This window comes from Heteronotia binoei, chromosome 7 (assembly GCF_032191835.1).
Source record: "Heteronotia binoei isolate CCM8104 ecotype False Entrance Well chromosome 7, APGP_CSIRO_Hbin_v1, whole genome shotgun sequence".
Classification (NCBI taxonomy): domain Eukaryota; kingdom Metazoa; phylum Chordata; class Lepidosauria; order Squamata; family Gekkonidae; genus Heteronotia; species Heteronotia binoei.
This window is the reverse complement of record NC_083229.1, coordinates 119,988,310-120,002,707: the sequence shown is the minus strand read 5'-3', so window position 1 is coordinate 120,002,707 and position 14,398 is coordinate 119,988,310. Positions and strand designations below refer to the sequence as shown.

At 44.7% G+C, this 14,398-nt stretch overlaps 1 protein-coding gene across 1 annotated transcript in view; it reads left to right on the top strand.

The window, feature by feature from the left end:
* The window catches only part of LOC132575565 (GPI ethanolamine phosphate transferase 1-like), a 71,750-nt gene that overhangs the window by 21,293 nt on the left and 36,059 nt on the right, over positions 1–14,398 (top strand). The window contains exons 7-9 of the mRNA XM_060244372.1: positions 2,529–2,584; positions 4,540–4,615; positions 9,782–9,855. Of these exons, the coding sequence (XP_060100355.1) occupies positions 2,529–2,584; positions 4,540–4,615; positions 9,782–9,855 (206 nt within the window). The remainder of the gene's footprint in view (positions 1–2,528; positions 2,585–4,539; positions 4,616–9,781; positions 9,856–14,398) is intronic.

Genomic DNA, 14,398 nt, shown 5'->3' with positions numbered 1-14,398 from the left:
CGGGCCAACAGCCTAAACCCCAGTGGATCATTACTTTGAAAGTAATAATCTCACTTGAAATGGCCCATGGATATTATTTCCCCAAAAAAAGAGAGTCCATCAGTACGATAGGCTGTCTGAGTGTAATGAAGTCTTTTATAGGGTATCCTTGTGCGATTTGCATGCAGATGTTTATTGTGCCCTGTAGGCTTTTCTCTCTTCATAATCTTGTCTCTGGATGTAGCACTATTTCGCTTAGTAGAAGTCAATGGCAACTATTTATGAAGCTGCTCGTTCCCCTGATGACCCCTGTGGCCCCAAGCCAAATTAGTTGTATAGATCAGGACCTCTACAGAAGACCGTACTGGGCTCAGTTTCTTGGTCACTTTGGAATAAAGCTTTATTGTAGGTGGTCAGAGCGTTGGATTATGGCTGGGGAGATTGAGGTTCAAATCCCTGCTGTGCACAGGGCAGCTATCGGGCAAGGAGTTCTCATCCCAAATGATCTCAGTTTGTATATAACAACACAAGAAGAGCCCTGCTGTATCAGACTAGTGCACTGCTTTCTTTAACACTGTGCCAAGCAGGGCTTTTTTGAGCAGGAATACACTTCCGGCTAGCTTGGAATCAGGGGTGTGGCCTAATATGCAAATTAGTTCCTCCTGGGCAAATGAGAGCCAGTTTGGTATAGTGGCTAAGTGTGTGGACTCTTATCTGGGAGAACCGGGTTTGATTCCCCACTCCTCCACTTGCACCTGCTAGCATGGCCTTGAATTAGCCATAGCTCTGGCAGAGGCTGTCCTTGTAAAGGCAGCTGCTGTGAGAGCCCTCTCAGCCCCACCCACCTCACAGGGTGTCTGTTGTGGGGGTAGAAGACATAGGAGATTGTAAGCCTCTCTGAGTTTCTGATTCAGGGAGATGGGGGGGTATAAATCTGCAATTTTTCTTCTACAAATAAAGCTCTGGTGCCAAGTATGGTAATACCGCAATCTTGTGATACAAAATAAATGAATAAAACTTTATTGGGTTGATACCAGTCCGTTTTTGGAGAGCTGATGATTAAGTCTGGAGATCTGGGAGGAGGCCAGGAGAGAGACCACTCAGACGCCTCCTTCACTTAATCTGTCTCACTACAGAAAACCTAGAGGCCAAAGTCTGTCATTAGTTTCCCCCTGGACAGTTGAAGGGTGGGGCATGGCTGAGAAGGCCATAGAGACCCCTCCTCACCCCGGTCATAGAAGTAGGCAGGGCTTCTTTTGTAGCAGGAGCTCCTTTGCACATTAAGCCACACACCCCTGATGTAGCCAATCCTCCTGGAGCTTCCAGGGCTCTTTGTACAGGCAGGGATGGTGCTGGGGTTTTTGGTGCACTAGGAGAGCTGCCCACTAGCGGCCCCGTCCAGAAATTTAAAAAAACAGAGAATTGTAGCAGAAATGAAGAAACTTGAAACTATTTACAGTTTTAATTTACAGTTTTTTATTTGAAATTTTATTTTTTTTTAAATTGTGAGATTAAGCAATACAAATTGTGAGAATACTGCTTGATCTTTTTAGCTGAAGGTGCCGGGGACAATGAGCCAGGCAGCGTCTGCACTCCATGGAGCCTGCTTTCTATTGGGGAAAGCAAACTCCAAGGAGCACCCACGCTGCGGGTGGGAAGAGGGGGCGCCTAGTGGTGCCCCTTGGCCAGGTGGCACCCTAGGTGGCTGCCTACTTAGCCTCCTCCCGCACACCGGCCATGGGTGCAGGGCCTACTGTAAGCTCCAGGAAGATTGGCTACTTCAGGGAGTGGGGCCTAATATGCAAAGGAGTTCCTGCTGCAAAAAAAGCCCTGGGATAGGAGCAGACTCCCCTCCCTGCTGCCATCTTTTCCTTTTAGGCAGCAGAAGCTGAAGCACTGGGGCATTGTGCTTTCAGACTCTTTCAAGATGCCTATGAGGTTAGCTCAAGGTGGTGCATTAAGACCTGCATGGATCCAGCATGGCAGAAGGAAGCAGGAGGAAATGAGCCAAAGTCTGGTGCCTCAGGTCAGCTGAGGGCTGCAGGGAGTGGTGGGGTGCCTGGAATATTTTCAAGCCCACCTGTAGGTTCATTCAGACAAATGCCTCATAGGTCCTACCTCTTGGCTCCCTAGCAGTAAATTCTTGGAGCAGCTTTCAGGCTTGTGTGCTTCTTTGTTGTCCTTGCTCTACATGAGATAGTCCTGTCCAAACAGGTCCAAACAGTACTGCGGAGGAGGTGTCTAAAGAGGCCCTAATTCACAAGCTGAGTAAAGTCTCTCTCATTCTAAAAGCGTGTCCAAATAGCAGCATTCCCAGAGGGACTCTCTAATGTGCTTTTCTCACTTCAGTCCTTATTGAAGCTAAATCTTTAAATATGAGAATTCTTATATTGGATACAAAACTTGAGATTTCTTCCTTGACTGGTTGATTAAAACATACCCTCCCTTTCCTTCAAAATGGCTGGAATATTGCTGGAATAGAAAAGAATTGCGATATTTTGCTTAAAAAAGGAATATGTTGTGGTTTGTTTTCCTTAAGACCCATGCAGGTTTTTTTCATAGTGACAGCCTTTTTCGGGACTGGAAACATTGCTTCTATCAACAGGTAACTATTGGTAGTTCCATTGAGAATCTGTGTGATGCTGTGGTTAGCTTGTTGGTCTGTTTGGTGTAGTGGTTAAGTGTGCGGACTCTTATCTGGAAGAGCCGGGTTTGATTCCCCACTCCTCCACTTGCAGCTTCTGGAATGACCTTGGATCAGCCATAGCTCTCGCAGGAGTTGTCCTTGAAAGGGCAGCTGCTGGGAGAGCTCTCTCAGCCCCACCTACCTCACAGGGTGTTTGTTGTGGGAGAGGAAGATAAAGGAGATTGTAAGCCACTCTGATTCAGAGAGAAGGGCGGGGTATAAATCTAATTCTTCTGAGGAGACCTGGGTTTGAATTCACATCCTTCCATGAAGCATGCTGGTTGACCTTAGCCTTCTCTCCCTCGTAAGGCTGTTGTGAGGATAAAATGAAGAGAGGAGAACTGTGTACTCCAGTCCGATCTTCAGGAAGGAAGGAAGGGATTGAAGTGTGCTAGACAGACAGAAACAGACTGAGTGGAAGAGGATGGCAGGCCATGCAAAACTGGGCAGATTGGCAGAATTTCTCTTATTTTGCACTGGTCTGCCATTTTAAAAATTGTTTTTAAGATAATTCCGATTTTGGTGTTTTTAGGGACAGTTTTTTTCATCCCATGGATTTCAGGCTAGCTTATGTGATATAATCACTCCACGCCCCATGTGATCCTCACAACAAGCCTGTGAGGTAGGTTAAGCTAAGTTTGATCAATCCAAGGTCAGCCAGTTAGCTTCATGACTTTGTGGAGGGGGCAGGGGTGGAATTCTAGCAGGAGCTCCTTTACATATTAGGCCACACACCCCTGCTGTAGCCAATCCTCCAAGAGCTTAGAAGGCTCTTTTTTGTAAGCTTGGTTTGGCTACATTAGGGGTGTGTGGCCTAATATGCAAAGGAGCTCCTGTTAGAATTCCACGCCTGAGAGGGAGAGTCTGTACCTCGGTATCCCTGCTCCTAATCTGATGCTGTAATCACTTTAGCTGCATTTTTGTTGTTGTTAAAATTTAATTGTTATACTGTCCATTCCCTGTAAACAGGGCTCAGGGCGGTGTACAACAACAAAAAGTAAGGAAAGTAAAAGGCTGTGAAATCTATAAGGAAAGTAAAAGATTGTGGAACTGGAGAGGGCTGAGAATACAGCCGGAAGGCCTGAGGCTAAGAGCAGCTCAATTGCATGTGTAGGCTTTTGCAGAAGCCCACACAAGCACACACCTCTTTGGGGATGCTGGAACATGAGCCGTGCCAGATCTGTAAATGTAGATTGTAGCAGCTCCTCTTGTTTTCACAACACTGTGTCTGTGGTTGGTCTGGATGTATCCAAACAGAGCCATTGGCAATAGTTATGAATACAAATTAGAGAGTCCTTTTGTAGAACAAGAAAGTTCCAGTAAGAAGGAGCATTTCTTAGCAGGCAAGGACTACTGGTTCCAGACTTAAAACTCAAAGCAGAAATGAAAAGTATAATAATAATAATAATAATAATAATAATAATAATAATAATAATAATAATAATAATAATAATGGTGCCATCCCAAACAATTATACCCTTCTAAAGTCCACTGAAAAAAAGAGTGTACTTAGTAAGGTACAACTCTGTTTAGGATTGCAGTGCGATCCTGTAGTGTATCACTTTTTTAATGATGAGGTAGACAAATGAAACACGTTGCTTCCAATGTTCCCTCTAAGCTGCAGAGTCTTGTGAGCAAAAATTCTACTTTGTGAGCTACTGGCATTAAAGCTGTGAGCTCCTGCATCAATTAGTGTGCTTTGGGGTCATCCTTCCTGAGCGAAGACAAAAATGTGTGAGCTGGAGGCTAAAAATGTGTGAGCCTGCTCACACTAACTCAGCTTAGAGGGAACGCTGGTCGCTTCCTAATGGAGATAATTCTCATGCAAAATGCATCTGGTTAATGTGAATTCTGCTTTTCTCCTGGGTGGGTAGCTTTGATCCAGCCTCTGTCTACTGTTTCTTGACCGTCTTCAGCCCTTTCATGATGGGAGGCTTGCTACTGTGGAAGGTCAGTAATTGCTTCTTGAAGAAAGGCTGCCATCCAGTTCACAGAATTCGCTGTTTTAAATTATTGTATAATCTTATATTGTTTTAGATTGTTATTTTATATTACTGTATAACCTAATTGTTTTAAACCCTATACTGTATAACTTATTGAAATGTTGTTAGCCGCCCTGAGCCTGCCTAGGCGGGGAGGGCGGGATATAAATAAAAATTTATTATTATTATTATTATTATTACCATGTTGCAGGCCTTTCGTATAGGACCAGCTGTGTGCTTTGCTAATTCCGCCCCTCCCCCAGGGTACAGGCAGGGGGGGAAACCCGCACCTTCAGTCTATAATTCGTTTTGAATGCCTGCTGTGTAACATTATGGTTTTAACATGGTTAGGCTTTAACATACGTTTAACCTGATCGTCTGTATTTTTTGAAAAGTTACAGCCGGTGGCGACCTCTGGATAAAATAAATAAAATTAACGGTTTTGCAAATATGCCGAATTGCATATTAAATGACATTCGTAGCTGCAGCTTTTCATGGCAATAAATCATAACAAAACCTAAAAAAAGCAAAAGCCTGCAAGGTCTTTTCTCTGTCTTTTGCTGCACAAATTGCTAAGCGCAGAGCCTTTTCGAAATGCCAGATCACTCGTTCAGGTGGCGCTCACCCTGGCACAAGTGGCATGAGCTGCAGGGCATTGCCAGCTCTTATTTATCTGGGACCCCTGCAATATTGGCCAGCACTGTACTATCAAGCAGTGAAACTGAAGCAGTAGTTCCATGTGAACCTCTATAAGAGAGGCTGAGAGCCAGCGTGGTGTAGTGCTTAAGAGCGATGGACTCTAATCTGGAGAACCAGGTTTGATTCCCCACTCTTCTACATGCAGCCAGCTGGGTGACCTTGGGCCAGTCACAGTTCTCTCAGAAGTCTCTCAGCCCTGCCTTCCTCCTAGGGTGTCTGCTGTGAGGTCAGGAAGGGAAGGAGACTAAGTCACTTTGAGACTCTTGAGTGAAGGACGGGGTATAAATCCAACCCTCCTTCTTATAAAGAATATAAGTGTACATCCCTAGAAGCCTAGGGATGCCAGCCTCCAGGTGGGACCTGTAGGACCCCTGGAATTTCAGCTTATCTCCAGACTACAGAGATCAGTCAGTTCCCTGGAGAAAATGGATGTCTTAGAAAGTTGACTCTACAGCACTATACCCCACTGAGCTCCCTGTCCCCAGGCTCCCTTCCCAAATCTCCAGGAATTTCCCAACTTGGAGCTGGCAACCCTACTCCCACATCCTGCCACTGGTCAGGGGGGACCTGGCAAGTCTAATTACTTTTGAGAAGAACAGACAGACCTTAACATCAGGGCCATGGAGGGGGAGGAGCTTATGTTGTTGTTGTTCAGTCGAGTCCTACTCTTTGCGACCCCATGGACCAGGTCACGCCAGGCCCTCCTGTCTTCCACCATCCTCCGAAGTCTGCTCAAATTAATGTTAGTCACATCAGTGACGCTGTCCAGCCATCTCATCTTTTGCCATCCCCTCCTTCTTTTGCCTTCTGTCGTTCCCAGCATCAGGGTCTTCTCCAGGGAGTGCTTCCCTCTCATTTGGTGGCCAAAGTATTTGAGCTTCAGCATCTGACCTTTCAGGGAATAGTCAGGGTTCATTTCCCTGAGGACTGACGGATTTTATATACTTGCAGTCCAAAGGACTCTCAAGAGTCTTCTCCAGCACCACAGCTCAAAAGCATCTATTCTTCTGCGTTCAGCCTTCCTTATGGTCCAACTCTCACAGCCCTACATTACTACTGGGGATACCATCGCTAGGAGCTTCTGACAACCCCATTATTAAGCGTGTTTGTTTTGGTCTTATGATTTGCTGAGTAAGGCTAACAGAAGAAGTTCAGGAGAGGCTGGCAAATCACCAGATTGAAATCTACCTGCAGCAGGTGTTCAGGGTTGCAGATTGTCTCCTCTTTCTCCCCTGCAGTTCCATCTGATTTGGGGAGAGTTGATACCTGTACCAGCGTAAGAACTAGTTGGATAAGCAGGCAACGGTGAGGAAAGGGATTGGACCCCTTTCCTTCCTCTTGCATAAGAGGATAGTGCCACTGTGAACAGGACAGATCAGTGGGATCCAACTTGGTGGGTGAGGCTTCTGATGGACTCTTGGAGATTTGATTGACTGTGCAGATTTTTAAAAATGTTGCTTAACATAAGAGCCACATAGAATACATGTCAGATGTTTGAAAGCCACAAGACATGATTGTCAGGAAGGAAGGAAGAAAGATAGATGATAGATAGTTGGATAGTTGGATGATGGACGGACAGACAGGGGGAGGTGGAAAGAAAACAACTTTAACTTTAAATGCATTTTCCAAGCCGCTGGCTGGCTTGGCTTGGAGAAATTATTTAAAGAGAAATGCCTTCTCCAAGCTGGCTGACGGAGCAGTGCGGGCTTTGCGAGTCACACAATGTGTGTCAAAGAGCCACAAGTGGCTCCCGAGCCACAGTTTGGCCACCCCTGATCTACACTGTGTTACTGAAATTATGCTGTGGGAATAATTTTGTGACTGTTGTGTTGCTGCGCCCACCATGCCGTGTCTCAGAATTCCAGGCTCAGAAAAGTCCGGAAACACTGGGCTAGACCATGTGTATACTATTTGTCATAGAAACCAAAGGAAGCCACATTACAGTAGAATATCACTACACGCCTCGTGTTTAGTAATAGTTACTACCAGTGCCTTTTAGTTGAAATGTGTTTCTCCATTTAAATTCCTGCTCCGAGTTTTATTATTTAGTCAATGAACAAGCGCCTAGCATTGCCTGGTTTGCAGACGCATCTTTCGAGCTTCACTGCCTCCCACCCTATCCTTGTAACTGCTTTAAAAGGTGCAGGTTAATTGACCAATCCATCAACATCTGAAGAAGAAGAAGAAAAATTAAAGTCAACTCGCTGCAAAAATACCCAAGTGGATGGAAAACAAACTGCCGTCAAGATTTTAAACCTCCAAGAGCCTGGTGAACCTGAAAACGAGTCTGAAAGTCAATTTGCTTCAGATGTGATTTGTTGACTTTTGACAATTCCACAAACATGAAAATCCATTTTGTTTCAGCTCTTCCGTTAGTGTTGCTTCAATGTTTTCTCCCCAGCTAGCATACATTAGAACAGCGATCCGAAACAGAACTGAACATATAATGAAAGGACAGGCGAGGACACGACAAATTTAGGGTTTGTTTTTTAAAATGGATTTGTCATTAAAACAGATGGCATATCTTTCAGATGACATTTGATCTGATTGAACAGCCTGCTGGTATCGGTAATACTTGACTAAGTTATTGGAATGATAATAATTGGTTTAAGAAATAGGTCTCGATTCCGAATGATGAAACTAGATTGGGATGCTGTGCTTTAAGCTATAGGGTGTGTATCATTTTGAGAGAATCTTGTCTTATCCTAGAGTCTGGTGGGGGCCGTAATAATATTTTCCTTATTCTGTTATGCATCGCTGAGGCTTTTAGCATCTGGAAGCTGTTTCCAAATGTATGAAATGCTATACCAAAATACATGGACAATAATATGTTCATTTGTGTGTGAAGCTTAGATTAGTGCAGGGGGTGGCCATGTGCAGATCTTTCCACACAGATTGTGTGGCTCTCAAAGCCCCTGCCGCTGCGTTGGCCAGCTTGGAGAAGGCATTTGGCTCTTTGAATCACTTCTCCAAGCCAAGCCAGCTGGTGGCTTGGATAATGTATTTACAGTTAAAGTTGCTTTCTTTCAACCTCTCTCTCACTCCCCCACCCCATCTATTTTCCTTCCTTCCCCCAAACATCCGACTTTCATGTCTTGCAGCTCTCAAACATCTGCTGTTTATTCTGTGGCTCTTATGTTTGGTCACTCTTGGGTTAGTGCCTATTTTGCTCTGTCAGCTTGAGTAGTCTTCAAATACTTGCCTAAGAAAGATGCTGCTTTTCAAGGAAGTTAGCGGAGAGGAATCTCTTAGGCTTGTATTCTCCCTGCCTTTCCTCCTCCTCCTCCTTGCCGGAAGTGTTCAGTAAAGTCCAAATTGCTCTACACCAGGGGTGGAATTCTCACAGGAGCTCCTTTGCATATTAGGCCACACACCCCTGATGTAGCCAGTCCTCCAAGAACTTACAAAAAAGAGCCTTGTAAGCTCTTGGAGGATTGGCTACATCAGGGATGTGTGGCCTAATATGCAAAGGAGCTCCTGTTAGAATTCCACCCCTGTTCTACACCCATCTGCACATGGGATTTTTGGAACACATGAATCTACCTGGTAGGCTTTGAACCTTATGCTTTCATGCGGGAACGCTTCCTCTGACCATTGGAGCAAAGGGCTGCCATTGGTGGACTGGATCAGTATGATCTAACCCAACGTCTGTTCTGTGGAAAAAATGAGCGAGGAAAGGGTGTTCATGCCAGAGGGACCAGCTAATGAGGGAGCACAACATGGTTTTTAAATTCTCTCCCAAGGAGCTTACTGTGGACCCTTTGGAAAGTTATCATGGTTTCCCCATTCAGATTGTAAGAACAGATAAATTGTTGGAAAGATGACTAGCAGTAGAGAAACTGTCTTTTGCATCAATATTCATCATATTCCAGAACCAGGCCTTTTTGTGTAGAAAAAGCCCTGCAGGGACTCATTTGCATATAAGGCCACACCCCCTGATGTCACCATTGTTTCACACAGGAACACCACTGTTTCACACAGCAGGGGCTCATTTGCATATTAGACAACACCCCCTGACACCTAGCCAGCCAGAATGGCATGCCTGCGCAAAAAAAGCCCCATCCAGAGCCCTCTGCAAAGCATTACCAACAAGTACAAGTTTCACAGCACATGACTCAGTGCAGAACATGGTCTTTGTAAGTAGGCAATCCGAAAACTGTTTGTATAACACTTTTTCTTGTGTCTTAATGGTGTTTCTCAAATATTTACCATACTAGACAGAATGAAACAAGGCCTGTTAATATGTCTCAGTGTATTATGTGGAATTGATGTTACCTTTGTTGACTGTTAGGTATCTATTAGGTAGATGAAATGTTTGGATTTGGGGACACGCTCAGCGGCCTCTGTGAATATTAGCAATCTTAATTTGGTTTGGGGCAGTTGGGCTTTCTGATAGGCTGCCGTTAGCTTAACGCGGTTTCTGTGTCCTCCACAGATCGCAATCCCTTTTCTTCTCGTGTCATGTGCTTTCGAAGCTGTTCAAGTCACTACACAGCTGTCATCTAAAAGGTACAGTACGCATTTCAAGTTGCTTTTGGGCTTCATTACAGGGGAGGGGTGCAAGTCAGTCAGTCTCTCCAGCTCCTGTTTTCTAAATCCCTGGACTGGGGACAGCCTGTACCTATCTCTGTTCACTCTTCAGGGAATTCAGGAGCAACAAAACTCTGGTGGGTGCACCCCACCCCAGTTGAAAAAAATCTTATAATAGTATATACATATAGTAATATATATAGTAATACCGTACTATATATATATATATATATATATATATATATATATATATATATATATATATATATATATATATATATATATATATATATATATATATATATAGTAATAATAGAGCTTTTTTGTAGAAAAAGCCCAGCAGGAACTCATTTGCATATTAGGCCACATCCCCTGACCCCAAGCCAGCCAGAACAGCATTCCTGCTCAAAAAAAGCCCTGATAATAGTACATATATATTTTCTAATAATTACAAAAATAGTATACATGTATTTTGTAATAATTACAAAAATAATTACAAAAGTCATTATATGTATATAAAAGAAAGGAAAAATCTTGCAATCGTGGCCGTATTCTTACAGTGCAGCTTCGTAGGCATTGGGTTGGATGATTCATAAGTACCGCCAGCAGAATTTGAAGCCCATGAAGCAGCACTTTCCCTCCTGAGCCCCTGAAAGTCTGTTTAGGGGGTGCTGAGACCCCAGGAAACTGAAGTAGTGGTCTGCAGGGGGAGGACGGAATTACCAGAAATCCCCTTCCCACAAGAATAGGATACAACCATTTAAATAGCAATAGCAGTCTTCATCTTATCCACAGTACTGCGTTATTTTGAAGTTCTGTGCAAACACAAAGAAGCCATGTAGAAAGTGCACAAGCCTAGGAAATGCAATTTGTCTGATGTTTTAGTTTTTGCTGTACTGAGGTGTCTTTTTATGGGCAAGCATTCATATTTTATTTATCTGCATTTACATAAAGGCACGTATCCTGCTTTTCTTCCACACTGGGACCTCTAAGAGCCTTCCGAAGCAAAATGTACAAGCAATACAATTAAAATAGACCACACCACAGGCTCCCAGTCAAATCTCAAATCAGTTGGGCCCAAGAGTGTCGCAGCCTGGTGCTGGTTCCATCAGCGCAGCTCACACGGCTGCAGGCTGCAGGTCGCGAGCTGAGAGCCCTTTGAGTCTTGCCATAAGGCTTCTGTGCCCAAGCCCGGACTTTCTGCCTGCAAATAAGGAAGTTGTCAACAATGAATAGGAGAACACAGAAAAGGCTAGCCACAATATAGAAGAATCAGTGTTCTAAGACACTTCGCAGTGTAGACAATGAAAACTATATTCATAAACAGTAAATACACTGTTTGAACTGTATTTACTGTTTATGAATATAGTTTTCACTGTCTACAAAAGGGGTGTTGGACTCATTTGTTATGAGGGCTGGATCTGACATAAATGAGCCAGCTTGGTGTAGTGGTTAAGTGTGCGGACTCTTATCTGGGAGAACCGGGTTTGATTCCCAACTCCTCTACTTGCACCTGCTGGAATGGCCTTGGGTCAGCCATAGCTATCTCAGGAGTTGTCCTTGAAAAGGTAGCTGCTGTGAGAGCCCTCTCAGCCCCACCCACTGCACAGAGTGTCTGTTGTGGGGGAGGAAGGTAAAGGAGATTGTGAGCTGCTCTGAGATTCGGAGTGGAGGGCGGGATATAAATACAATATCATATTATTATTATTGGGCCGGGCCACGTGTGTCATGAAATGTAATGCCAGGTAGCTGAGATATAAACTTTATAAAGGACACAAACACAAAGATTTTTTTAAAACCCTTAAAATAAAATATGCTTAAAAGATTACCACTCTTGCAATATTTTGTTTATCTAACCGTTTCTGATAACTGACACCTCTTGTTCTGAATTATTGCATCACAATCTGGAGATGATGTCTCTGCTGTAGCAATCCTGAGTATGCTGTTCAGACTTGCTCGTGGGCCTGATAGAAGCCCTCTGGGAGCCTAATCCGGCCTCCGGGCCGCATGTTTGACACCCCTGGTCTATATTGTGTAGCATCTTAGAACACGGATCCTTCTATATTGTGACTGCAAGTAAGGAAGGGGAGATGCTTAGCCCAGGTCTTATTCCACTTGCTTATTTCCACTATCCTCCCCTTCACATGTTAACTACACCCCAGCAATAGATTGGTCAGGCAAGTCTACTGCGAGTGGATCTCAAAACTTTGATCCTGACCCAATTCAAAAGAGCAGGAGTCCAGTAGCCACTTAAAAGACAAAAAAAAAAATTGGTGGCAGGGTAGGAACTGTTGTGAGTCGCTGCTCACTTCTTCGTGAAAGCCCTGCCGCAAATGTCGTTCATCCTTAATGTGCTACTGGATTCTTGCTTTTTTCTACTGTACCAGCTGCCCATCTCGATCTGATCCAATCCAGACGCTTATTAGTCAGTGACAGGCAGATGATGGTGCGGTACAGCAGCAGAATTTGCCCTCTTTCCACCCCGTGCTATAAATCAGACGTGAGACATGACAACTCCAAGCAGAAAACCGTTCATGCGGCCGACCATTTATTAAAGCAATGGGAGGAGGGAGACACCATGCAAATCAGGCTTTTGCATATCGGGGGCTCTTCCTGTGGAAAGACGGCAGTTGCCTGATAAGTGCTCTTTTCCTGCTGTCCAACGGCGACATCTTCAAACTATCATTAGTGTCATCTGGACAGCTTGATGGGCTCACTTTTCTGTATGCTGTAATAGAGCGTATGTTTAACTTGTGGACTGAGGTTAGAATCACAGAGTGGGAAGGGGCCATACAGGTCATCTCATCCAACCCCCTGCTCAATGCAGGGTCAGCCTAAAGCAGGGGTGTCAAACATGTGGCCCAGGGGCCAAATCAGGCCTCCAAAGGGCTCCTATCAGGCCCCTGAGCAACTGGCTGTCATCTGCTTCCTTCTCCCTCTCTCTTGCTTCCTTCTGCATCACAGCTTGCTTTGCAAGGCTTGCTCAATTGCACAGGAGCTACAGAACAAAACCTCTATTTTCTCCATTGGCTGAGACTCTTCCCTTGGGGAGGAAGGGGGGAAGGCAGAGCTTGTTTTTCCAGGCTTTCTCAATCGCATAGCAGAGCTACTGAGCCAAGCCTCTCTCCCTTCTGTTGGCTAAGGCTGCTCCTCCTCCTGGTCCCCTGGGGAAGGAAGGAAAAAGCCAGAGCTTCCTTTGCTCTGTTCCCTGGATTCATGGGAGAAATACAAAGAAAGCACCTTTAAGACCAACGAGTGCTAATGTTTTAAGCATGTTTTAAGGTTTTTTTTAAAAATCAATTGTGTTTTTCTGTGTCCTTTACAAAGTTTATATCTCTGCTACCTAATCTTAAATAGGTACACACATGGCCTGGCGCGACATGGCCCAGCCCAACAAGGTCTCGTTTATGTCAAATCCGGCCCTTATAGCAAATGAGTTTGACACTCCTGGGCTAGAGCATCCCTGACAAGTGCTTGTCCAGCTGCTGCTTGAAAACTGCCAGTGAGGGGGAGCTCACCATCTCTCTCAGCAGCTTAATGTATTGTTGAACAACTCTTAGGCTGCAATCACACACACTAAATCAGGGGTGTCAAACTCATTTGTCATGAGGGCCAAAATTGACATAAATGAAACCCTGTTGGGCCAGACCATGTACCTATTTAAGATTAGGAAGCAGAGATATAAACTTTATTTAAAAACTTTTAAAAAAACCCAAAACTTAAAACACGCTTAAAATATTAGCACGCATTGGTCTTAAAGGTGCTTTCTTTGTATTTTTCCCATGGGATCCAGGGAACTGGGCAAAGGAAGCTCTGGCTCTTTCCCTCCCTCCCCAGGGGACTAGGAGGGGGAGGAGCCTCAGCCAATAGAAGGAAGAGAGACTTGGCTCAGTAGCTCTGCTGTGCAATTGAGAGAGCCTGGCAAAGCAAGCTCTGCCTCCCCCTCCTTCCTCCCCAAGGGAGGAACCTCAGCCAATGGAGAAAATAAGAGGTTTTGCTCTGTAACTCTGATACATTTGAGCAAACTTTGCAAAGCAAGCTGCTATGCAGAAGGAGGCAAGAGAAAAGGAGAAGGAAGCAGACGACAGCCAGTTGCTCAGGGTCCTGATAGGAGCCCTCCGGGGGCCTCATTCGGCCACCGGGCCGCATGTTTGATACCCCTGCTCTAAATAACGCACTTTCAATCCAGTCGGAACCTTCCCACCTTTAATTTAAACCCATGATTGCGAGTCCTCTCCTCTGCTGCCACCAGGAACAGCACCCTGCCCTCCTCTAAGCGACAGCCCTTCAAAGACTTAAAGGTGAGCCAGTTGTGTGTCCAACGGGTGCTTTTTGCTGCTGGCAGTCCTCAATGGGATGTAACAAACGTTCTTGTGGGTGATCTCTGATGTATGTTTATTTCTCTGTGACATTGCTGCAGAATGTTTTGATTGTAGTGTCTGGAATTTGATGGTATCCAGTTGTGCTTCTGATTTAGGAACTTTTAAATTAATCTGTAAGAACTTGGCTTTGTCAGATTGTT